This window comes from Paramormyrops kingsleyae, chromosome 15, assembly GCF_048594095.1.
Source record: "Paramormyrops kingsleyae isolate MSU_618 chromosome 15, PKINGS_0.4, whole genome shotgun sequence".
Classification (NCBI taxonomy): domain Eukaryota; kingdom Metazoa; phylum Chordata; class Actinopteri; order Osteoglossiformes; family Mormyridae; genus Paramormyrops; species Paramormyrops kingsleyae.
In genome coordinates this window covers 21,041,662-21,068,250 of record NC_132811.1, presented here as the reverse complement: position 1 = coordinate 21,068,250, position 26,589 = coordinate 21,041,662, and the positions used below count along the sequence as shown (strand labels likewise).

General features: G+C 48.1%; 1 protein-coding gene across 5 annotated transcripts in view; it reads left to right on the top strand.

Moving 5' to 3' along the window:
- LOC111834874 (disabled homolog 1-like) overlaps positions 1 to 26,589 on the top strand; it is a 99,637-nt gene that overhangs the window by 28,373 nt on the left and 44,675 nt on the right. For all 5 annotated transcript variants that reach the window (XM_023794659.2, XM_023794663.2, XM_023794665.2 and 2 more), the window contains exon 2: positions 14,632 to 14,844. In XM_023794659.2, the coding sequence (XP_023650427.1) occupies positions 14,778 to 14,844 (67 nt within the window). In that variant the 5' untranslated portion in view covers positions 14,632 to 14,777. The remainder of the gene's footprint in view (positions 1 to 14,631; positions 14,845 to 26,589) is intronic.

Here is a 26,589-nt window from a genome sequence, read left to right as displayed (position 1 = left end):
CTTCCTCTCTAACCCTGTTGTCCAAAGCCCACGGTAAAGGTCCCTTTGCGTATCCATGGTGATGGTGTTAATGTGAACAAGGAGTAGTCTGAGGTAGGCTGTCATATGAAGCTCCTCCTGGTGACCCTGTCCAGGATAAGCGCTTAGAAGATGGATAGATGGATGGATGGATGGAATAAAATAACATATAAAATAAATGAGATCCGCCCCAGATGAAATGGCCATGACTTTTGGTTGCGGCCGATGGCTGAGGATAGGCCTCCTGAGAAGGACGGGCTGTAAAACGCCAGTGAGATATTTCTGCAAAGGCTGATGGGGCTTCTCTGGTGCTCGGGCCACGCTGTTTGAGGGTGCGGCCGTGCTTCTGTGCCTCTGGTTCATTTCAGACTGTTGGATATCTAAAGGGCAGATGGATTTCGTTATTGGGAACGGTAAATGGCAGGGTGAGGGAGTATCACGGGGGCTCGTCATGGATGGGGGGTTCGTCATGTGGGAGGAGATGGAGCAGGGGCGGGATTGTGCATCACCTGGAAATGAAGCCCGTTGCCTCACATCATCTCGCCTTGGAGGCGGCTTTGAAGGCAGCTAGAGTCTCAGGCCTCTTTAATGCCTCGCTTGCTTCCCTGACACCTCCGCTCTCCCAGAACCAAATCCTCTCACTTTGTGGACGTCCATGGAGATACCGGGTACGCTTTGCAGCCTGTGATGCCCGGGTGCTGCCTCGCTGCCTCAGGAGGGACGCTAATTCATTCTGTGGGGTCCGTGCTGGAAAACTGGAATTAAGATGGGAATCCATCCATCATTCTTGGAAGCGGGCTACTCGGAAGGACACGTTTTACAAGGTGACTCTGAAGTTGGGATGTCACCGTGTGTCGTTAAGTTTAACGATCCATTCAACACAAAATGAGTGCCTTTCAGTAAGTTGTCTCATGACCAGCTCACCAGACTTGAAACGTAACCGTGTTAAAGTGCTTCCTGTTTACATACCGTATGTGCTGTTTTATTTCAAAGTTAGTGAAGGGCGTGTTTTTTTTTGTTCAGTATGGGAGATGTATTAATTCAGTGAACTGATACATTCATTAGGGGTCTGAGTAACATTAGTTGCTGGATCCCTATTGTTTTTTTTAATTATTTTTGTTGATCACTAGGGAAAAATGTTGCACATAATACCCTACAAATAGCTACATTTTTCTTTATGTTTTGTTATATCATTAAGTGAATTTCCCTTGGTTCCTTGGTACAGTAAAAAAAATGAAAGCGTGTGTGTATGTGTGTTTATATATTATATTTATAATATATTATACTTATAATCACAGGATGCTCCTGGCAATCTGCTCTATTGGGTTTTCCCAAAATGGGTTTAAAACCTTGCTGCGATTGGTCACAGTCAGGTCGTTTCTGGTAATCAGTTGGAGTCCTTCCTGTTAAAGGCCCATTGTGATTGGTCACTAGGGCTTACAATAACGACTATATTTCGATAGATAGATTAATCTATCGACTATTTTATCGAATGGTCGATTAATCTAAACGATTAATTTTCCTCCAGAAAATCAACTTGACCATTAGTTTAAGTTACTCTATATGAACAATTTCGCCGTCAATTCGGTAAGCAGATCAGTAGTGCACCTAAAAATATTAATGAGGTGCGTATTGTAATGCTCAAAAGTTAGTAATCTGTATAAATTTGGCGTGTCCTGATGCTTTTTAAATTAAGTTAGAGTCACATGCGACTCAAGCGATAAGGACTGTAGTCACGATGAAGGAAGCGACTGATCAGCAGCCACATCTTTTAAAGGAGGAGATACTGCGGTTAAACAAGGTAAAAAGATGGTGGTTGTGTGGAGGGACTTTTTGCAGATTAAAGTCCAATATGTTTTTTTTTTCTTTTTTGTAAATATGGTTTTCATTTTTATTTCATTTCACAAATTATTTTCATTTATGTATTTTACGTTTTCGGTTCAGTTTTAGTTTACGATAACGACACTGGTCCCAACAAGGGCAATACGCACGAATGCACACACTGGCGCCATCAATCAACGAAAAATAAGATCAGATTTTAGGATAAACATTTTCACAAACACTTAATCAATGGAGATTCTAATGTAACAGGCAGACAACGTTATGGCTTTAATAATCAGGGTATTTGTCACGATCCGCTCCGTTCGATCCCGATGTGTGCCACGCCCCCTCATTATCCACGTGTGCTTTCCCAATCGTGCCCAGCTGTTCCTTGTTATTTCGACTTGTCTTCTGTATTTAGTCCATGTCTGAGTCAGTCTTCCCCAGATCCGTCATTAATGTTTATTGGTGTCTTGGTCCCGTCCACCCGAATAAACCCTTTGCCTGCATTCTCGGCTTGCCTCGCTTGCTTCCCGGCTCGCTCGCTCACCCAGCGCAACAGAATGACGGATCTCCCCAACGCACCTCCGCAGGTGGATGACCAGCGCATCGATCTGCTTCGCGAGGTGCTGTACTGGCTTCACCAACCGGAGGTCCAGGAGGACTCCGGATTGTTGGACTTGGCCAGTAAAAGCGGGACCCTCCTTCAGGAGGTAACCCCGCTCACGGCAGCGCCTGTCATGGCGGAGGTTCGCGAGAACCTCCGACAGCTCTTTGACAGGGTTACGGAGAAGCGGCTTCAGCCGCTCGCCCTCTCCGAGGCAACCCCGCCGCAATCGTCATGCCCCAGCCGCAAGAAGAAGAAGAAGCGGAAGGGGAAAGGGGAAGCAGCCGCCCCGACGCTGCTCTTGGGGGCCTGCTCCTTACTCCCCGCCGGGAATGACATCGCCGCTGCACCGCCTGCAGCAGCAACGGCTGCTGACGCCACACTGCCCGCGGCTGCGCTGCCTGCTGCAGCTGCCGCCTCTCTGCCCGCGGCACCGCAACAGCCTGATCCCTGTCTCGCTGCTGCTATCCTGCCATTGCAGGCGACTTCCCCCTTCCAGGGAACACGGCTAGCCCTTAAAGGGGCCAGGGCCGTCTGGGATTCGATTCCCCGGATCCCCAAGGCCCTTGAAGGGGCAGCGCCAGCACGCCCGGCGCCGATCCTGGCGCCTATCTTGGACCTGCCTTCCTCGGCACCGCCTGCTGCTGCTGCCGCCGCCGCTCTGCCCGCGGCACCGCCTGCTGCTGCTGCCGCCCCTCCGCCCGCGGCACCGCTTGTCCAGCCTGACCCGCCTGTCCTGCCTGCTCTGCCTGCTCTGCCTGCAGTCCCTGCAGCTGCCACCACTCTGGCTGCGGCACCCGCCTCGGCGCCCCCTGCTGGCCGCGTGGTGGCGGCGCCCGCTGCGGCGCCCCCTGCTGGCCGCGTGGTGGCGGCGCCCGCTGCGGCGCCCCCTGCTGGCCGCGTGGCGGCGGCGCCCGCCGAGACGCCCCCTGTTGGCCGCGTGGTGGCGGCGCCCCCGGCTGGCCACGTGACGGAGGCGCCCGTCCTGCCGGCACCTGAACTGCCTGTATCGCCTGTCCTGCCGGCTCCTGACCTGCCCGTCTCGCCTGTCCTGCCGGCTCCTGACCTGCCCGTCTCGCCTGTCCTGCCGGCTCCTGACCTGCCCGTCTCGCCTGTCCTGCCGGCTCCTGACCTGCCCGTCTCGCCTGTCCTGTCCGGCCAGCCCTGCTCGCCGGCCCAGCCCGTCTCGCCTGTCCCGCCGGCCCAGCCCGTCTCGCCTGTCCCGCCGGCCCAGCCCGTCTCGCCTGTCCCGCCGGCCCAGCCCGTCTCGCCTGTCCAGCCGGCCCTGCCCGCGGCCCCGCCTGAGGCCGCCGCTCTGCCCGCGGCCCCGCCTGAGGCCGCCGCTCTGCCCGCGGCCCCGCCTGCGGCTATGCCGGCTGCCTCTTTAGAGGCCTTGACTCTTGTCCGCCCAGGACTAACCTCCCTCATGACGCCCTTGCCCCGGCGAGGTCACCAGCCTCCTGGACCCCGCCTTTCGGTGTCCCGCAAGGGACGGGGACACAGGCGTCGGGCCCGGGTCCCGCCCGCCCTGCCCCCTGGCTCGCCCGTTCGGCCCCTGGCTGTGGCTCGGTGGCTGCCTGCGGGTCCTCCGGCTCGGGGTCGGCGGTCGCCTCCGGATCCCCCCCTGGTTCCTCGGTGCCGGTCCTCGGTCCCGCCTCCGGCTCCGTGTCGGCCGCCTCCGGGCCCCCCTGCTCCGGCTTGGCGTCGGACGGCGCCTTCCCCGGCTTCGGCTGCGCCTCCGCCTGCCGCGGCTTCCCCCTCCTGCCTGCCTGCACCGGTGTTCCCTCCTGCTCCCTCCGTGTTCCCTCCGTCACTCCCTCGTCCCGTTCCCTTGGCCCCTGGGTGGTCCCCTCCTGCTCTCTCCTCCCTCTCGCCTGCGGCCCCTCCGGCCGCTGCCCGTCGCCCGCCTGGGTTCCTTCGGGCTCCCCTGGCTCCTCCTCCCTTTCCCTCCGTCCCGTCTGTTTCTGCTCCTCGTCCCTCTGTGTCTCCTCCGTTCCCTTCTGGTCCCTTTGTCCCTCCTGTCTTTGCTGCTCGTCCCTCTGTGCCTCCCGTGTTCACTCCCGGCCCTTTTGTTCCTCCATTTTCTGTCCCCTCTCTGTCTCCTTTCTTTGTCTGCCTGTCCGCGTTCCCTGTCCTCTGTCAGGTCTTGTCGTTTTTCTGGTCCTTGTTCCTGTTCTGTGTCTCTGTCCTGTTTCCGGTGTCTCGTTGATGTTTTACTTTTGTCTTCCAGATCCTGTTCCCCGGTCTCGTCCGTTGCCTCCTCTCAGGCCCGGTGTGCGCGCCTTTGGGGGGGGGTTCTGTCACGATCCGCTCCGTTCGATCCCGATGTGTGCCACGCCCCCTCATTATCCACGTGTGCTTTCCCAATCGTGCCCAGCTGTTCCTTGTTATTTCGACTTGTCTTCTGTATTTAGTCCATGTCTGAGTCAGTCTTCCCCAGATCCGTCATTAATGTTTATTGGTGTCTTGGTCCCGTCCACCCGAATAAACCCTTTGCCTGCATTCTCGGCTTGCCTCGCTTGCTTCCCGGCTCGCTCGCTCACCCAGCGCAACAGTATTTAACAGCTAGAAGGACAAAAGATATTAAAAAGCTCTCTATATTAATGGTAATTTAATAACTATTAATAGACAATATGGTGATTTGGCCTTCTTTGGTGATCTAGAGTAGCGTCTGTGTGTTTTCTCTTCCGCTGCTCATGCATAGCGGTAGTGCTGCCGTGGTATTGCAATTCGCAGAGTGTAAAACCACCTTTTTATTTAGTGCTAATTTGAAGTACTCCCATAATGACGTAGTGAAACTAAAGGAAAACATTTGTTAATAATGAACTGAAGCGTTTTAGAAATCATAAAGGTAATTTTATTAAAATAATAAAAAATGATGCATCAATTTTAAATATTGATATCAACACATTTTCAGCATCGGTGTCATCGAATACGTCGATTAATTGCGGCAGCCCTATTGGTCACAGTCAGGTCATTTCTGATGAGCACTCAGTGTCCTTTCTGTTAAAGACCCGCTGTGATTGGTCACAGTCAGGTGTGGAGACAGCTAGGGGGCGCCCTATTAGGGGGTGGCATGGAATACAGGCTGTGGTGATTCCTCTGCTTGTGACGTTAGCTTCTGCTTCACCTCTTTGGGCCCAGCTGCATCTCATCTGTTATTTCTGGAGCTCTTGTGCCTAACTTATGTTTCTTTATGGAGATTAATCAGATTTCAGCACAAGTGCCCTTTCCCGTTTATTAGAATATTACTTATTATCATTATGATCGTAATCACTTTCTGGAGCAGCAGCTCTGTGTGAATTCCTCTTTCTGCTGTCAGTCTAATTCAGGGCAGGACTTTGCTCGGCAGTGAAACGTGACGATCGGAAAGGGCCCGTTTTCGGGAAACGCGCCGCGTCCACAAGCTGCTCGCTCTCGCCCTCGGGGTGGCAGACGGGTGCGTTTGCGTGGTATGGCGCGTTTCCATAGCTCTTCTGCTCAGCCACCGGCGTGATAGGTTGGTGCTGCAGATGAAAGCATCTTTAATCTTAACCTATTCGTTGGTGGCTCCTACCGCCAATTTGGATGCGGGGAAAAAAGACGCTTTACATCATTGCACCTTAGTGGAAGTGACCTGGGGTACAGATGGCTTTTAATTTACGGTAAAATATTAGGAATTGACCTTCCTCTCGTCTGCAGTCAGCTCCCCCAGCCGGCCAACGGGCTGCGCTTCACATTTTTAGCTCCTTTGTGATCTCCCACCTCCCACACTCTTAGGAAGTCTGTTTCTGTATTCAGCTGTAAGAGAAGGATAAGCGGTTTGGAAAATGGATGGATGGATGGACTCCTTGATATCCTAACTAACCTGACTGCAGGACTACGCTTGAGTCCACATGTTACAATAACCGATTTTACAGGTTCTGAATGCTTCTGTTCCAACTCATCTGGCACTGCATGAGTGGCGGACAGATCGGATCTGTCACAGCAAGGGACTCGTTCCCCTTATAGGACGCACCTGTGGAAGGTTCCGGTCACTGAAGAGCATAACTTACTGTTGTGATGAGAGAAGACGCAGGTGATTCGGTGGAGATGGTTGTTCTGCAGCCAGATCTTCATCTGCTGTTCTGATGCCGAATGCGTAACATTTATTAGCTTTGAAGGAAATCAGAGGCTGTTAAAGCAAAGAGCAGATTCTAAAGAGTGGCCTACACTTGCATCGATTGTTAGGGTGTCCCTTTGTCCCCTGCCTTAGCACCGTGTTCAGCTTTAGGTTCAAGGCACCCCAGCGGAGTGCAAGTCATTTCCTAGATTTGCTGTTTGTTGGGCTGGCCCTTTGTGGTAAGCAGGCCACCGCTGTGATGTCATCAGGAGGGCGGGTGGAATGAGGAGAGTGGTCTCCTTCATGTGTCCCGCGTCTCCCGACACGTCCTGGGTGCCGTGCAAGGACAGGCAGCGCCTGGCCGTCCCCGAAGGTGCCTGCTGGTCCTCAGCCCTCCTGAGTTAGAGGAGAGCTGGGCGCTGAACTGGGGACCATGACAGGATTAACAGGCTGTTCATGATCGTGTAGAAATGGCAGAGAAAATAAGAAGGTGCAGCAGATGTCTGCATGGTGGTATATCCTCCATCCTCCTGAAGGACCCGGCACTGTGCATCACAGCCCCGTTTCCTCTCGACAGCCAGCTTTTCTTTTTGGCTGCTTCTGTAGATCCGTGCTGACTGTTGACTTTACTTCTTGCTGTAATGATTAATAGACATTGAATTAAAAACCGACGTCTGATAAAATGAGCCACGGGGGCCCTGGCTGAGCACTGACACCTCACGCCTTCGGGGTGGGGGGTGAATCCTCTTCTAGATGCTCTGGTTTCCTCCCACTTTAGATGAATTGGCTTCCCAAAATTGTGCTTCACAGTGTGATCTGTGATGGGCGTCCCGTCCCGTTCCACGTGTGCCGCCACTCTGGCCTTTCTGCAGGCCCCCCTCAGCCCTGTGCTGGGTGAGCAACTGGAAGATAGATTAAAATAAATTACTTTAATCAATGTATATATATGTAGGCAATGGTTATTTTGCAATTATACAAAATGATTCCTAATATCTTTTTGGATTTTAGAGTATAGCGCTGCAATACAAGGCTTGATACGTATTAGGGACAGGCCGATTTTCAGTTCTGATCCGATTCCGATACACAACTGCCGATACTGATACAGATTCCGATACAAGAGCTCTTTTTATTGTAATATTTTAATATACTGAATATATATAATAAATATTTATATATTATTAATAATATTTACTAGTAAATACAAATTAAACAATGTATGTATATTTTTAAACAAATCTGCATTTTAAAATCCTGGTTTAATCGTGGTTCTGCTGGCAGAAGCTACACTAAGCAGCAGGTTGCTTCCAGGTTCAGAATGTCTAAGACAGCAGTACACAGGAATAAGCTGAAGAAGGAGACACTGGGAACGACCAGAAACCAGCCAGGTAAAAGGCCGAAGCGACTTTCTAATGCCAGAGATGACTGTCAGCTTATCCGACAGTTTCTCATGAATCGAAGGATGACATCAAGTGATCTTCAAAAGGAATGGGAAACATTAAGTGCAGGTGTGAAGTGCATTGCTAGGGTGGTTTGTATCAGGCTCCTAGAAGCAGGACTGAGTTCCATAAAGCAAGGAAGAAGCCCTTCATTAATGAGAAACAGGGAAGAACCAGGCTGCAGTTTGCAGAAAAATATATATTATTCACAGACGTTCACCCATAAATTGAGAAATGGGTGAAACAAAAAATCAATAATTAGGCTACTAGAAACATAAAAACTGTACTGTTCCACCATGTTTGTACGTCTTATTTTTGAGGCATTTTGAGTTCAATTTGAATATCTTCCAGTGAGGATACGCAGGTGGCGATTGCATAAAATGCCCCACAGTTTTTCTCCCACTGGCAGCAGCTTCATTGTGATCGCAGCCCCTCGTGTATCACAAGCTGTATCGAGTGCACAAAACAGCCCAAGCTAGCGACTCCCAAATCATCCACTGCTTTTTTCATATTGCTCGTGTTGTCTCTCATAATTACATGCACTTTGTTTAGTGGGCTTTTTCACTAAATGCTTCTTCCACCTCTCAAAACGTTGTTGTTACAAAGATTGCAAGTTGATGTGCTACAAGTTAAAAGTTAAAAGTGTAAAATACTCCCAGAATGTTGCCTTCTTATCTGAAGTTCTTATGCTCCTCCTACTGCAGAATCTATGCGCATGACGTCACAGCAGGCATAAGTCACTGCTCTCACACCCACTGAGTGGCAAAATAATTGAGTGGCAGCATTAGCATTCAGCTTGAATGCCACAAAAAAACATAGGTGGCTAAGTAGGGAAAGAGGTTGATTTTACAAATTGATTTAATAAGAAATGGCAAGAAATCACACTGCCGAAAACTAAATAAGTAAGTATCGGATGTGGATCGTCGCACATGACTGATACCCAATCCATCTAATAGGTCTGATCGTTGCATCTCTAATGCGTATAATGAAATTGCAAAGCCGAGGTTGCTGGCTGACGATGTGTCTGTGTCTGTGACTGTGTGTCTGTGACTTTGTCTGAGACTGTTTCTGTTACTTTCAGTGTGTGTTTGAGTTTGTTACTCTGTGTCTGTCTGTGACTCTCAGTGTCTGTCTGTGACTCTCAGTGTGTCTGTGACTCTCAGTCTGTGGCTGTGACTGTGCGTTTGTGACTCTCAGGGTGCGTCTGACTGTGGGTCTTTTATTCAGGGTGTGTCGGTGACTGTGCGTCTGTGACTCAGTGTGCATTGGTGACTCTCGGTGTGTTTGTGACTGTGTCTGCTACTCCGTGTTTGTCTGTGACTGTGTGTCTGTTACTCTCAGTGTAACACAGTGTGGTAAAACCTGTTATTTTTAGCTTGTGGGTACATTTTTCAGGTCCCCACAATATGTGCCTTGGTTTCATAAAAATCTGTGAATGCAATCAGCAAACTAAATATTTGTTTAGTTAGGTTTTTTGGTTACCTGTGGTTGATGGGGAATCCCTGTGTGTCTATCATTTTTCTCTCATTTCGCGAGCTGGCCAAGTAGGCTTTTCCAGCTGCCCAGCCCGCACTGCCGGGTTCGACCTGTAGAGGGTGCCGCACTGTTAGCCGTAGCACATGGGGTCTCCTTGGCGCTGTCTTTCTGTTGGCTGTGGGTGATGTACGGGGATTACGTTTGCAGCCTGACTTACGGGCGTCCAATTTCCCGCCTGTTTCTGAATATAGTGTTTGCTAACATGGTGGATCATCCCCAAACGGGCACATCTGTTCACGCTGATGGTGTAACGGTGGAGCTGGCTTTTGTGTAAGATGCCTGCTTTTGGCTCAGCCTTTCTTGAACATTTATTTGTAAAAATAAATGTTCACCATTCAGACACATCTGAAATGCTCATAGGAAGAATCAGATTTGCAATGACAAACTGTGACTGTCACAGAGCAAAAGTGAGCTGGTACTGATATACTTACTTGTGTGATTGCTGTCTGATCAATGCAGAGAAATCATTTTAACCCAAAGACTGCTGGGCCCCACCACAGTTTGCTGTTAAGGAAGGCAACACGGCAATCCAGAACAAGTGAAGTCAGTCTTTCCGACTGCGATAAATATGCATTTCATAATTCTGATGGATAAATGATGAGTTTGTTTTTTAATCTAATTCTGTGTCTCGGTGAGACACATTAACCAAATCAAACATTGTTTCTGTTGCTTTAAGGCACATTCTAGTGGAATCAGCTGATGTCTAAATCTGTATGTTTATTGTTGTTTAAATTCCCACAGGATCATGTTTACATTTTTTAGGTCATAAAGTGAGCATTTATTAATGTATAATTTCTACTTTTACCTTCATGGTGATCTGACTGGGAGATTCACTTGACATAACACAAATAAATATTCAGAGCATGTAACTCAATATTACTAATGAAGTAAAAGCATCTTAATATCAGTGATGGGTGAAATCCACTATAAGCCTAAATATAAATGCACTTTCACTGAGCTCCTGGGGACAGTGGTTTGGTTCACATAACGTACAGATTTAGTAAATCGCGGGTCTTCACCCAAAGCTTTGTCACTCGGCATTGCCTCCTGGGTGGGGGGGTGGGGGGGGCTTCGATGGAGCTTTTGCTCAGAGTCAGCTCTTGGTAATTTTTTTTTCTGAAATCTAGGACTGAGGAAATTGGGTCTAAACTTAGACGGCAATTTTTGGAACATTGTGCCATATTTGTGCTCAGTAAATGTGACTGCTTCTCCCGGAGGAGAACTTAACCCAGATTTAGGGAATCGGCTTTAGCGTCTATAGAGTGGGGTTTCTCTGTTTTGTCTAGCTAACAGGGTGGAGACAAAATGAATACCTTCGTTCCTTGGTTGGTCCTGGATCTGTGTTTGAATGGACACAATCCAGGCGTATTATCCATCCATCTCCCCGTTTATCCTGGCCGGGATCACTGAAGGGCCTGGAACCTATCCCAGGCAGCACAGAGCACAAGGCTGGGATCACTGGAGAGTCTGGAGCCTATAACAGGCAGCACAGAGCACAAGGCTGGGATCACTGGAGGGTCTGGAGCTTATAACAGGCAGCACAGAGCACAAGGGCGGGATCACTGGAGGGCCTGGAGCCTATAACAGGCAGCACAGAGCACAAGGCCGGGGTGACTGGAGGGTCTGGAGCCTATAACAGGCAGCACAGAGCACAAGGCTGGGATCACTGGAGGGTCTGGAGCCTATAACAGGCAGCACAGAGCACAAGGCCGGGGTGACTGGAGGGCCTGGAGCCTATAACAGGCAGCACAGAGCACAAGGCCGGGATCACTGGAGGGTCTGGAGCCTATAACAGGCAGCACAGAACACAAGGCCGGGATCACTGGAGGGTCTGGAGCCTATCCCAGACAGCACAGAGCACAAAGCCGGAGTGACTGGAGGGCCTGGAGCCTATAACAGGCAGCACAGAGCACAAGGCCGGGGTAACTGGAGGGTCTGGAGCCTATAACAGGCAGCACAGAGCACAAGGCCAGGGTGACTGGAGGGCTTGGAGCCTAACCCAGGCAGCACAGAGCACAAGGCCGGGGTGACTGGAGGGCCTGGAGCCTATCCCAGGCAGCACAGAGCACAAGGCCGGGGTGACTGGAGGGCCTGGAGCCTATCCCAGGCAGCACAGAGCACAAGGCCGGGGTGACTGGAGGGCCTGGAGCCTATAACAAGCAGCACAGAACACAAGGCCAGGGTGAATGGAGGGCCTGGAGCCTATAACAGGCAGCACAGAGCACAAGGTCGGGGTGACTGGAGGGCCTGGAGCCTATAACAGGCAGCACAGAGCACAAGGCTGGGGTGACTGGAGGGCCTGGAGCCTATAACAGACAGCACAGAGCACAAGGCTGGGGTGACTGGAGGGCCTGGAGCCTATAACAGACAGCACAGAGCACAAGGCCGGGGTACGTGCAGCAGCGTGTGGAGCAGGGGTGGCCAGTCTTATCTGCAAAGGACCAGTGTGTATGGGGATAACCTTTAGGTCAGCTGTTCAAACCCAGGTGTGAGGATTCTTCAGCCAGTCAGTCCTCTAATTAGTAATCTAATTAGGGAGTTGTATGGAAAACCCGCAACACACACCGGCCCTTTCTGGGTAAGATTGCCCACCCCTGGTGTGGAGGCTGCTGTGTGACTAAGTAGGGCCAGCGATCTGTGCTTGAGTATAGAAACTCATGGGTTTGAATCCCATCTGCTGCCTGGCTGCTTCTACTATCTGACCACAACCTTTCCTCCCTCGCATGTCACCTTGGCTGATAAATAAAAATGCTAAATAATAGGACATAGGATGCCAGTGCATCACAGGGCACATACAATAGAGATGTCATTTAGCTTAGCTGCACATCCGTGGATGTGGGGAGAACATTCAAACTGCACTCATTTGAACCCCTAACCTGTCAAAAGAAACGGTGTTATCCAGAGGGTGACCCTTAGTGTATTGTGTGGCAAGTTTGGCAGATTTCTCACAGACAGGGCTGCCAATTAACTGTTCTGAACTATCTAAGATAGCTTGTAGGCAATGTCTTTGTGGGATGAAGCTTCTCAACCAAAATGTCTTTCCCTTTGCTGTTATACCTCCCCCGATGGCCGGAGGAAGTAATTACGCTCTTGGATGCTATTAGAGGAGAGCTTTGCTTTTTGCTCCTGGCTTTTGTAGGAGTTCAGCGAACAGAGAAACATGTTATTCTTGTGACTGGTCCAGAAATCCGACATCTTCACCTTCCTTTCTGTTTTGAGGAATCACGTCTTATGCTGTTTCCTCTTGTTTCTCTCCAGTTTTCTTGAGCTAATAAGTTTTGTATCTTATGTATTTGGTGTTCTAAGACATTAAGGTGATGAGTGATGGGGTTTTGGGCGGCATTCCGGTGGTGTAAGGATAGGGGAGTGCTTTGTGGTTGGGAGTGCTGGTTACGTTGCTGGTGAGGCTGGCTGATCAGACCCTTTCTTAGATGTGTGACGTGAAAGTAGCTGTGGATCTGAGCAGAGCTGGATACAGATGAACATTTGCAGATCCTTTGGGTTTTCTCAGGGAAAAGCTGACTGCTGATGAGCCCAGTTACTAGGAATTCTGGGAAATAATCCCTGCTACTTGCTAGGGTTGTGGTTTGCCTTGTAGATGTGCTGTGGTAATTATTGCAGCATTTGGCCATACATTTTATTTTGCCTTATCATACCAAAACACAGAAAGCTGCCACTGTTTTGCATTATACTCCACAGAGCTGCAGAATCTCACCTGACATCATCTTCGCGTTACTCGAATGACCTGTCATGAACTTCTGCTGACTAGTCCTTGCCGAACCATTAAAATTCTGAAAAATGGAGCTTCATTAAATATGAAATACTGCAGAACATTATTACAACAGGACACTGTAATTAAGAAAAGGAATGAGTCGAGATGGAACTCGTTAACTATTCAGCAGCATAAGCGTGGATGCCTTTACCAATTTGTGTAAAGTGTTGCCTCTCTGGTCCGGGTCATTTTTATAAATGCCAAGAACATCAATTCTGAAGTACGATTTAAAAATATATATATTTTATTGATATGCTGCTGTGCTCAGCTGGGCAGTGTCAGTGCTGCTGCACTGTATGTTTAAAAGCCTCCAGAAGGGTGGCACCCTAAAATACAGTGTAATATTCTGTGAGGTAAAACATTCATACCCACATACACACACAGGTTTGTATTCCTATCTTTGTGGGGACCGTCCATTTATTTCTATGGGCATAACCTTAATCCCAGCCATGACAAATTTAACCCCTACCCAGCCCTAACCCTAAACATAAGTAATGGAATAAAATACTTTTTCCTTTTTTAGTGTTTTAATTGCATTCACAGATTTATGTAAAATTGAGTTTCTCCTTGTGGAGACCAGAAAAATGTCAAAATATCAAGTTTTTATCACATTGTGGGGACATTTGGTCCCACAAAGACTTTGCCTGCTTTCTGTCCTGGAAATTAACCTCTCCATCATCAGTGCAAGAGCCTTCTCCCACACTGCACCCGAACTCTGGAATTCCCATCCCTCTGGAATTCCCATCCAAAATAATAAAATAGGATCTTTCAGGTTTACTCAGCATTTGCAGTCTAGATGAAAACACATATGGGGACAAAATGTAATATAATATAAATAATATATAATATATAGTTCATGAGTGTTTAATATTATCCAGTTATCGCTTTGAAGCTGAGCTGCCCGTCATGAGCACAGACACTGTGTACTTTCTGGAAAGATCTTAGCAGCGGCTTCTTGTCTTTCTGCGTCCTGGTAGCAGCCAGGGATTCCCACTCGGCTCCCCGTCGCTGATGGTGAAGCCCTCGGCCCTCCGTGCTTTTAATCTAATTAAAAACGCATCGACCGCGCTGCCTTTCTGAGCGACCGCTGCCACAGCCGCCTCTGTCCTCCCTGAATGAGGCTTATTGCCAGTCGCTGATGGCCACATGCAGTCCGCCCTCTCAGGTGGATGCTTGCCTGGTCCTCAGGTTACCCTGCAGTCCTTAAAAGAGCATCTGCACTGTAGTGCTTGCTGTGCTCGTGCAGATAACCAATCTGAAATCCTTTTTAGGGACTTTTGTAAAATCCATATGTCTGCAGCCTTAAAATGTCACCGGCTACTCTCACTTACTAAATCACGCCCCCGTTCCTGTCCCGCAGCCCTCGACGAGAGTGACTGAGATGCCGTGTCAGGGTTGAGTGCAAGCAGCGACTGACCGGCAGTGCGCGGGACCCCCCTGAATGAGCCTGCGTACGCCACCGGACCGGACCGGACCAGCTTTGAAGAGGAATAAGGACTCAGTAGGATGTCAACTGAGGCGGAGCTTCAGCCGGCTGCCAGACCCAGCGTGAGGAAGGAATCCAGGAAGAGAGGTGAGGTAGGGGGCAGGGCTGTCTGCCGGCCCCGCCCACGAGTCTGTGAGTGTGAGTGTGAGTGTGAGTGTGTCCAAGCAGTTTACACGGAAAAGACTTTGGGGATTTGATCGCTTCTTGGCTGCGTGTAATGTTAACGTTAACTAGCGAGTAGCGTCAGAAGAGTGCAACCAGCTAGCTGGATATCAGAACATGCTGTTCTCGCATCTCCTAAAAGAGGAACCCCTTTAATATTTAATGTAGTAACATTAAAGTTTGCAGCCAACGGGGGGCCTTATAGCCTTGGGGGGGGCACACCAGTGCCTGGTTTGAGTGGTGGTAAACACTGCTGATCATGAAACTGCTGCAGCTGATCAAAACAGTAAGTTTCTCGCGAAGCTTTAATTTCAAATTCTGTGTTTAAACGGCACCACTTTCTCATCTTCAGCTCCTCACTCATAAGGATCGTTATTAATTAATCAGCAGACTTTTATTCCTTTCTATATCAACCTTTTTCTTCCTGGTTATAATCCAGCATTCGCTAAATGAGCAAATGACCTGACTGCCTCCCGGCTTCCACAGACGGTGACACAACGCTGGGTAAATGGCACATCTCAGAGACTGACTCTCTTTGTCGTTTCACACCTGTCCTCATGGTCCCTGGAAAGACCACGGCGTGGTCACTATGAAGATCATGCTGCTTCAAGGTCTGTTTGTCCTCTGTTTTCGAACAGGGCCTTTTTTAAGGGCTATTTGAGGGGCCATTGAAGGTCATGTGCCCTACCAGCCAGCAGGGGGTGGAGTTTACACTACGTAGAGCATGTCATGTGCCCTTCCAGCCAGCAGGGGGCCGAGTTTAGAATACGTGGCGCATGTCATGTGCTCTGCCAGCCAGCAGGGAGTGCTGGTGTTTGCAATACACAAAGTATGTAATGTCCTTGTCCTGTGACCTATCTATGAAACGGGAAGGTAGTGGGGTCAGCTTCCAACTTGGTTGGAATATCCCCAGATGCTTTAGTGCAGTTTGATGGTTTTGTTGCCTTTCTTGAGGGTTGACATCCAAACCAAGTTTTGGTAACAGAACATTTCTAGATCCCCCTTCAGCCAAGTTTGGGAAGGAACCTTTGATTTGGAAGCTCAACTAGGGTGACCAGGTAATCCACTGAGCTAGGAAAGGATTTGTAAACTAACTTTTCAATGAAAAGAACCTGGATTTCTCTTAATCACTAAGTTCTCACTGCTGATTGGTCAGTCTGCTATAACCATGCATGTGTCAGTAATGTTAATGTGAAACAGCTGGATGAGTCTTTCAGTCAAAGAAACAAACCAGTCAAAGCACAAGAAGAATTGAACAATTTAGCCAAGTGCAGGAGCCTTTCAGTTTTAAAGCATTTTTTAAAACCTGAAGTAGCTCAAAGTGTCTCCCTGACATGGATTATCTGGCCAACCTAAGCTCAACTGACAGGGAAAGGCAGATACTGTAGCCATAGGACCCATGCATATGAATGTGCAGCCCAAATAATTTGTAGCATTGCTTTGCATTCATAATGGCTTTAAACCTGTTTTTTTATCGTTTTCATTATAGCCTCCTCACTTTAAATAATGCTGTTTTTTTTTTTTTGCCTTTCCATGCTACATCTGGGGTATTTAGTAATTCAGTCGTTCTTTAACATTGTTTTTCTTCCTATTTGCAGTTGTCACGTGAAGAGGCCCTTTTCTGACTGTTGTATAAAAGCACATGAATGAAATCCAGCTTTTAAGCTTTTAATCCTGCCAAGGCGCACACATAATGTGGCTCGGGGCAGAACAGAAGCAGGCTTTCTGCTGCGGAACCCAATTACAGGCACTTTTGTGCGATGTTGCTGTGAGCGCTGGAGCTGTTTGCTTCCTGATTGGCCGCTTTGAAACAGGCTGGCCGTTGGATTATGTCAACACATATGAAGCTGCCCTTCTTTTGTTGTTGTTTGCCCACCTGGGTTTTGCTCTCTTGCTCATTAGTGAGCCATCCTATGAATTTATCCAGGAACCCTCCATCAATCTACCCACTTACCAAATGCTTGTCTTGGTTGTGGGTCTTGCAGGAACTTTGGGATTTAAGTTGCACAGACCCTCGAGCAGGTCGCCAGGTGTGCCAACATGACCCCTAACCATTTTCAGATGAAGGACTCTCCCAGCCTGTTTCCCCCCCCCCCCCGTGTTTTAGATTTGCATTCAGCATTTAAGTGAACGACAAGCCGCGTCGCACCTGGGTCCATTGGCGGCCGCTCTGCTGGTTTGCGGTGCCGTTTGTCCTCTCGAGGGTCCCCGGCTGAAGTACCAGGGCAGTCTCGGCTGTGATCTCGGTTCAGCACGTCCAGTGATGTGTGAGGCCCTTCGACCCTGTAAACTGTGTGAAAGAGGGATTTACGGAGAGCTGAGTGTGAGTGCTGTGGGCTGGTGGGGGTTGACTGATGTGTTTAATTGTGCTGTTTCTGCACGAGGCTTTAATAAACATTTACGTAAAAACCTATTTCTGACAAGCTGCTTTCTTCATTATTACTGTGGCCCAGGCTGAGTGGTGGCATTCAGGGGACTCGTTAGCTGTCCTGGTGGCGGGGACTCTGAAGGGTGTCACTTGCTGACATCACTGGGAAACACCCCCTACAGAGCATAACGACTTTTTTCAGCGTATTTATCTCTGTCAGCACACATCACGCCCACTTCTGCCTTATTTTTCTGCGTTCCACTTTTTTAAACCAATGTACCTATTTATATCAAACGTTAGGCCTCTTTCTGCGCATCACTTTCCACACCTCCATTTCCCATGAGGCCTCCATGCTACAGAAAGATGAAGAGTAATGTAGGTGATGCTGACGGGCTCCCTGGGAATTGTAGGAAACAACCGCAGTCCAGTCACCTGAAAATCCTAATTTTATTTAATTTTTTTTAAAAAGCACAAATGATAAAAATTTTAAACAAATGATTTTTAAAATCTGCCTTCATGTGATGAACACATTTGTTGCATTTGTAGCACACTCACGGTGTTACATGGGGACGACCATATTTTTTATGGTAACCTTGGTTACGATTAGTCTTGACGTCCAGTAGGACTGAACGTGCGAGTGCATGATGGGGAGGAGCAGGAGATGGTCTGCTGGAGGAAGGAGCTGTTTTATCTGTAGCTCTGTCTCCCAGCGTTTCCCCAAATCAGCCTGATAAGGGGCTGAACCTCAACGCAGCTGCCTGTTTGCGTAAAGCATAAGAAAGAGAAATGTCACTCGCTCTAATTGTTTAATCAAATTAAATATCTGTTAATATGTAGCACTTACCGGGAGACACTGTCCTCGGTATCTTAATGCCATTGGATTCATTTGTCTAATCAATGTGTTAATTCTTTTTCTCCTTTTCTGTATATTCCTGCTGCTGCTTTTATACCAGCGTAAAGCATCCTGTAACGTCCGATATCCGAATATGATTTTACCTTTAGGGTGAAGCGTCTGTAGTGTTGGTATATTTTTATTCCTTGTATGTTTATTACATTTCAATTCCTACTGCCTGAAAGCAGTGTCATTTTATTGTGCAGAAGGGAGATGGGATAGGTCAAATAAAATGTGTTATTAGAATTCCTGACCTTTTAATCTGCTCTTTTTATTGTATAATCACTCATTCATCTGACAGCTTTCAGTGCATATAGACCGTGGAAAACAGGAATTTCCCTGCTTTGGTGGAACGCTGCTGAAATATAAATGTGTCTGCATGAGGCTAGAATATCTGAAAGTCCACATGCGACTGTATTAGGCAGCCAATTCCGCGCATGGGAATGGGCATCGCTGGCAGATTGTGTGCCGTCTCGTTCCGGGATGCGGGAGGCTGCCGGCCGGGTGCATTTCCATACGCTGGGAATGGGTGTGGGCCGTTCCGACTCAGAGCCGCCTTAAATAGCCATCAGAGCCACCTTAAATAGCCATCAGAGCGCATTCAGCGTCAGCGTTTTTGCGTACCGATTCCGTACCGTATCCGGCGCAGTGTGGAAATTCCGAATGAGGCTGTGTTTAAGCTGAGGAAGCTGTGGATGGAGACGGGCGGGGGGGGGTTCATTCTCACCCCTCTGGCCCCCGCTAACTAGCTTGGGCTCCGGGTCGGCCGGACCAGCACCTGCCTGCGTGCCACTTAGCAAACCCGGGGACAGTGTAAACCCATCAGAACCAAACACTTCAACACTTCCAGCTGCAGGTTGAGTCACAGGCCACTTTAGCCCAGATGTCCGTGAGGCTTGATGGGGTAACAAGCTCCTTAAAGGGTCCCCTGTCCCTGAGGCTGAGGGCAGCATGCAGCCATTTTCATGCATCGCTGGGTTACTCTGCTCCCCCGTTTGTGGATATGCTGCTAATATTGTTTAAACTTCATGGAGATCTTCGTCATCACCAGTCCTGTGAGCACATGTGTGAAAGACAGCCGTTTCTGGTCCATTCCGGCGTTTCCCTTCACCATGGACTGCTCTCCTGCTCCTGCTTGCATCGCAGGTCTTGCTCTCCAACATCTACTGTATAAGAAGGAGGAGGGGGCTCCTTAGCTTGGTGGGGCTGCACCAGGAGACCCACGGTGGGGAGGCTCTTGATGGAGGAACAGGGGGTGTGCAGCAAAAACCGCCATTGTCTTTCTGTAATCCCACTTAATGTTGACCTGTGCAGACAGCAATAGTGATCTACAGGAAAGACTTTGTAAATAATGTAAGTCTGGTGCTGAAGCATAGACATGTTCCATTTTAATGTTGGAGGGGAAAAAGGAGATTTATTTGGTTTCTCTTTATCCCTGGACTGTTATGGGACTCTTTCCCTGATAGATTGGTCATTTCTTTAGTTTATTTGTATATAAATTTTTTTTTTCTACAAGCCAGCATGGATCAGTGTTGTTTTATTCCTGATGTCTCAGAATATTACCTTGTAATGGGAAACTCCTGATATATTTCTCGGAAACCCTGATGGTAATGTTGAATAGGGTGGGGGTGGGGGGGCATGCGCCGTGCGCGGTTCTGTGTTTTTCCCCGGTGCTGGTTAAGGAGACGCCTGAGCGATGTGGTCTGTACCTGCAGGAGACACACAGACGTCAAGCAGCAGCTCACGTGCTGAAGATTTACTGAGTGCCTCAGCTGTGGATGTGCAGACAGCTGTATTATTCAGAATAATGGTGTTGGTTCCCGGTTCCTATTTCTGTACAGTCTGTAATCTGCTTGTGTGGCACCCCCCTCTGCCCCCCCCCCCCATTCAGTTGGCTAATAGAAATTGTCAGGGGGGGACAGCAAAGTAATAAAGTAGGTTTCACTCAGTAGGACTGCTGTTTGGCTGTAGTTTCCTGGGTGTCGGGTCACCGCCACTGGCTGCTGCTGTATTTGTGTGTGTTCCTGCCGTGGCGATTGTTGTGCTGCAGGCCAGGGATTTTGATCTTTATTTTTCGTTTTTGTTGTTTGTTCCATATTCCACTCGCTGTGATCATGCTGGGAAGACCCGCCTCTTAAGCTCGGGGCTGAGCCCCCCGGGGTCTGTGTGGGCCCCCTGTTTCACGGCTTTAACGCGCGTGTTCTGTGATTCAGAGTTCATCGATAACGCGTTTCAAACAAACCTATTTCACTAAATCAACATCTGAGACAAAGTTAAATAAACATTTCACTTCTCCTTGAATTAGTTTGCAGGTCTCTCCAATTACCATTGTAATTAACCTGCCTGCCCAGCCAGGAGCCTTTGATAATCCTTGGGGGTGTTATGGCCCCCATATTTAAGTACAAATTTGTTTCTGTTCTGGCTCTTACATTAAGCATCTCTGTAATGTAATGCTTTGCTGAGCAGCTAAAACCTTATTTAAACAAGGGTTTCTTTACCTCTCTGTTCAGATTTGTGTAGAGATACAGTGTAAAAGTAAAGTAAAAGTATCAAAAGCAAATAGCATGAATGGTTGTGGCGAATGTTCGTATGAATGGTGAATGTTTTTTTGTAGATACAAGATGTTCTCAGAGCTCTGTCCCCTCTTTGAAAGAGCAGATTTGCTTGCTGTTCTTGGCTGAATCATATCTCCTTGGTAACCAGTAGAGTTTAGTTCATCTTTTATTCAGCGGGAAAGTATCGTGGGCCGAGCCTGTTAGAATCAGTACATTATTCAAAGTGTCTCCGGGTTTGTTCAACATCAAGAGAGACTCATTGACCCATTTATCATGAACAAGGCCATGCAGCCTCTCTAATCTCTCATGACGGCAAAAATATCAACTAATCCAAGAAGAAGCTTTTCCATCACTGAGGTTAACACCACACACGGTGTCACGTTGACCAAAGCTGAATTTTGTGGGTTTTAATGGAGGCCGGGGAGGCTGCAGTATTCCGTATTTTGCTTTTGTTCTGTGGGATCGATATCAGTGTCGTGTTCTGAGCCTGGCCGCGCTGACCACAGGGTAAAACCTCATCAGGGTGAGAATCCCACTGTGGCTCACGGGGGCCGCCAGTGTGACCCCTGCGTGTTTTTCCGTCACGGTGGTTAATTTGACGTGATTTGATTTGACGCGAGTGACGTGGTTGAGAATCACTGTACAATATTGGAGTGTTTCCGGGCGTAAACGTCTTGTTATATGATAGCGGCGTCTTCGGTGTTTCAGATCTCCACCCTGAAACTCGTCTCGTTCTCTACAGATGGCACCATTTTAACAAATAAGATGCAAAATAAATTTCTTAGCTCCGCACTGAGATTCCGGTTCCCAGACCAGGCTGTTTGGTGAAGCTTAAAGCTATTCCTCTTGGCTAAGGGCTCTGACACTCCTGCCTGCTTTCGCTGAGTCTCCATTCCAGCCGGGGGAGAATCTCGGAGCTGTTGGGAAGACCTCCGAGTTACGGTCCGCTTCACGGCCCGTCTGTCATGGCTGACTCACCAGACAGCGCACAGTAAATGAAAGCAGCGAAGAATCAAAGACCTCTTTCTCATCGTCATTAATATTGCATGCTAGAGTAATGGTGTGGCATTCCAAATCTGCCATCTTGTCTGTTTTATCAATGATTTATCTTTTGAGTTTTGTGTCCTATTTGTTACATTTCCAAAATTGTCAAACTGTGAAAATGTAGGTTGCTGAGGACAGTGATCTGCTCTGCTGAGTCCCTCTGTGTCCCCCTGGGGACAGTGGTCTGTCCTCCTGTGTCCCCCATTGGATTGTGGTCTGTCCTCCCTGTGAGTCCTCCTGTGGACAGTGGTCTACCTTCCCCGTGAGTCCCTCTGTGTCCCCCTGGGGACAGTGGTCTGTCCTCCTGTGTCCCCCATTGGATTGTGGTCTGTCCTCCCTGTGAGTTCCCCCTGTGGACAGTGGTCTGTCCTCCCTGTGAGTCCTCCTGTGGACAGTGGTCTACCTCCCCCGTCAGTCCCTCTGTGTCCCCCTGTGGACAGTGGTCTGTCCTCCTGTGTCCCCCAATGGATTGTGGTCTGTCCTCCCTGTGAGTCCTCCTGTGGACAGTGGTCTCTCCTCCCTGTGAGTTCCCCCTGTGGACAGTGGTCTGTCCTCCTGTGTTCCCCATTGGATTGTGGTCTGTCCTCCCTGTGAGTCCTCCTGTGGACAGTGGTCTACCTTCCCCGTGAGTCCCTCTGTGTCCCCCTGGGGACAGTGGTCTGTCCTCCTGTGTCCCCCATTGGATTGTGGTCTGTCCTCCCTGTGAGTTCCCCCTGTGGACAGTGGTCTGTCCTCACTATGAGTCCCTGTGTGTCCTACACTAATTTCTGTCCTTTTGGAAGAATGCTTATAGACTAAAATGATAATTAAAGATCATAATTCTTTCTAAACATTTTTAACAGAAAACCTTCCTCAGGTTTGCTTATAGGTTTGCATTTTGTGGACAGTGTGTGGTTCAGTGGTTCTGTGCCTGTGATCGGAAGGTTGTCGGTTCAAACTCCACTTAGTTAGAATGGTCACATGCCCATGGGCCCTTGAGCAAGGCCTTTAACCCCCAGCTCCATGGGCACCGTAGAAAGTGGCCTGCCCTTCACTGCCAAGCTCACTGTTGTTGTTATTGCTGTTATTATTATTATTATGATTATTATTATTAATATTATTACCTATATAGGTAGCATTATTATCACAGAAGAATATATTTCTGCTGCTGAATAAGTAAGGTGGCATGTGAGTGATTATATCTTTAGAAGCATTTGTGAAGATTTTAATGCTTTTAAATGTGTGGCTTCTGAAATCCTCTTTTCCACGCTGTGTGGAGCCATGAGTCAGCGCCGATGTGCGAATCCAACAACAATCGGCATGAAACGCGCCGGGCAGCCCTGCAGATCGGCTCGGCGTTCCCGAACCCCCGCTTGGAAACACGGACGCCGCCGCGGGTCCGCGGCAGAGAGGGGGGGGGCTCAGATAAGGCTGCCAGGCGGAAGCGCCGCACCGCTGCTGCTCACTGAGATAAACTGCTCTGGTGCAGCAAGTGGGGGGGGGGATTTGGATGACCTGGTTACGAGCTTCAGTGCATCTCCTGTTGCTGCCTATCCAAACCCTGTGCTGCTGAAGCACTTCCTGTCTTTGTGCTATGGGATCAAACACGGTCCCCTGTCCCATGTTCCTCTTTGCGCTGTGGTGCCGGGAACATGGCTCTTCAGAAGTGACGTGCTTGTCCTCTGGGTGAGGATCCTTCTCAGAGGCCAGCGCGCCACACCGTCCTGGTCCCTCTGAAGGCGTGACCTTGGTTTCATATACCCAGTGGAATGTGTACGGTCACGCAGTGAGATGTTATCGGTCCATATTAAATTCTCATCATGAACAAATGTACTTGGGTGAGAAGCTTCCTTAAAATCAGGTGAGATGTCTTTTTTAATGTTTGCTTTCAAGGTTTGCGCACAGTAAATAAACATGATTGTGAGTATATTAAATAAACTTTAAACAGAAGCATAATAAATACATATTAAATGGCATTAAACAGCAGCACAGAGGCTCACTGTGTCCCTCTCTGGCTAGCAGGCTAATTAATATCATATTCATTAGTTTAGCTAAAGCAGCTGAGTAATATGTGTCTAATACATGAAATGGCTATGTAATTATGTAATTGGTAAACGCACAAATGGATCTCTATTGTTAAGACATCGATGGTATTGTTTTGTCACAGAAACTATGACGATGGGTTTACTGGTGTACTTTAATTAGTTTAACTTGACAGGTGCATGGTGTGTGTCAACTTATTCGCCTGGTATTTACAGACTGTTCTAGAAGGCATGTTCAGCATATGACAGGGCCTGGGTATACAGTATTAGTTTGGGTTCATTGATATGATGAAAATGCTGGGTTCTGTCACAAAATCAGATTGCATTTCAAGCTGCCCTCCTTGTCTTTCCATTAAAAAGAACATGTTTAAACTGTAGTGGTGTTAAAATAAGCCTTTAAATGTAATAATGTGTTTTAATGATTTTTTTTAGCGCTTGTTTGTTGATTTGCATGTAGTGTAGCTGAAAATTGGGCCGTATCCCTGCATGGCAAAAAGGCTTTAATCCCCTGTTTGCTGTTTGCTACCTGTCTGCCAAGCAGCAGCAACAGCTAATAGTTTTATTTAAAATTTTATGCAGTATATTTTGAGGCCTGCATGAAACAGAACATTTGTATTTAGCCTGAAGGTCCCTTTCAGCTTGTTGGAGTTATTTTTTGACAGCCTTAGTGACTCTCATCTCCATAGCAACTGTTGCTCTCCAGTAGCAATTTACCAAAAAATAAAAAAGTACCCAGTATATGCAGAGAAATATACAGAAAATTATTTTAAAATATATGTTTATGTTTGGCTCATCTATATAACTATAGATAAGTGCGCAGTGCACGTTGAATCATTGCATATTATAAAACTTGAATGCCAATCAGTTTTAGTATTCATTCTTTGCTGCAAACTTCATTCTGTCTTCAGTATGAACTGAAAAATTATGTTAGTTGGCTATTGAGGGATAGAACATGATTTACACTTTTTAAATATGCGCTAATATGAGTCACTTCAATATGTCACTTATAGATATTCTCCATGTAATTGTAAGTGTTTGTAATATTTACATTAAAGTAATAGACAAGATTATGATTTGTATAGCTGATGCCATAGTTTTAAAAGTAAAAAAAATATAAACAGTAGCTCTGCAAACCCAGCAAAGCAATGCAGAACAACTTGAATCACGGCTCTTTGTTTTGGCTATTTTTTGGTTTTAAATTGCCTAACCAGCAGAGCAACAGACGTAAAGTATACACATTTCTTCCCGTTCTAGCTGGGGGGCGCTTGTCGTTTTCCGGGTATCTCAGGTCTTCAGAAACAGAACTTGATAGATTTGGGGGGGTGGCGGTTGAATGCGGGGTAATTTGGTATGAATGTACGTTACACTAATCAGCGCACTGTTTCTGTTCCTGTGCCCCTGTGAGCCTTCTCCCGGGGATTTGAGTGTGCCTCCGAGATTGTAACGACGTCCTGATTGGCAGCATCTCTGCCGTCTGCCTGCACTCCTTGTCATCCACTGAGATTCACAGTTATTGCAGAGTGTGTTTAATCAGAAATCAGCACGTTGGAATAGACGTTTGTTTCCAAGTGTCGTCCCGAGGTACCCTTACTTAAGGATAGCTGAAATGCATTATTTCTTGTATATTTATTAGTGCCAGTTTAATCAGATTAGATCTCTAATTTTGTTTACTGTTGTTTCGTATACAAGAGTCCTGTAATTGGTACGATGATTATCCTTTATGCTCTTGGATGGTCCCAAGCTCGGCTCGGCTGCAATAATTAACTGCCTTGATTTAAAACGTGTGTAAATGTGATTAGCACACATGCAGTGAAGGAGGCAGATGGCAGCAACAGATTTGCCCTCTTTATGTTCCCCAAACATTGTGTTGTGTCCCAGAACCAGGAAAATAAGAGCAGACTTTGTCTTCCTTGCCCTGTAGAGGTAGTACGGAATGAGCAAATTCCTAAAATTGCTATCAGGAAGTAAGTTGTTGCTTCATACTAGTTGCCTTTGTGTCCTTAACACTCTAATCCCATGGATTTCATTCATCTAATGGCCACCCGTTGCTCAAAGCTGGGGTGGCATGTTGTGCTCTACGCCAATCAGCTTAACACGTTGAGTTTTCATTGTCAAAGGTGTTAGATCTTTCCACAGCTTTCTAGAGCCTCATGGAGGAATGTCTCTGATAATGAGGCAGCTCGCATTTAGTGTTACAGAGTGCGTCCTAAATCAGTGGGGCTGCAGTGGCGCTGCAGTGTGGCTGGCTCGGGCGGCAGTGGTGGTGCAGTGCTGAGAGTCGGCCGGGGAGTTGGCTGGCCGCCGACAGATGGCCCTTTAACCTGGGGTGCCAGCGGGTCCCAAGGGTTTGTTCACTTCTGCTGGTGCCAGATTTACTGTCAGGACCGAGCTCATCAAATACCTGTTTCAGTGTCACATTGCGGGGCAGACTGGGCAGGATGGGGTGGGGAGGGGTGGGATAGAGCAGCATGAGGGTCTGGAAGTGCAGAGGAGGATGGGGCAGGGCGGGGTTTGAGGGTCCCGGACATGTGTGTGGAGGTGGGGTACTGCTGGGGAGGGCTGGGTGGAGAGCCGCAGCATTAAGGACCTTTTAAGGAGGTCCGTCCTTCAGCTGTTGGGCAATATGTTATTAAAGCCTACTTGATTGTCACATGACAGTGGAGAATTCCTGCACAGATATTGGAGGGCTTCTGTAGAAATATGATTTCTGAAATGAAAATCAAAACATAATTCACAGTTCTGTCTTCTTTGTGCTGGGCAGGTCTTTGTGCAGGGCTGGGCGAGTGGGGG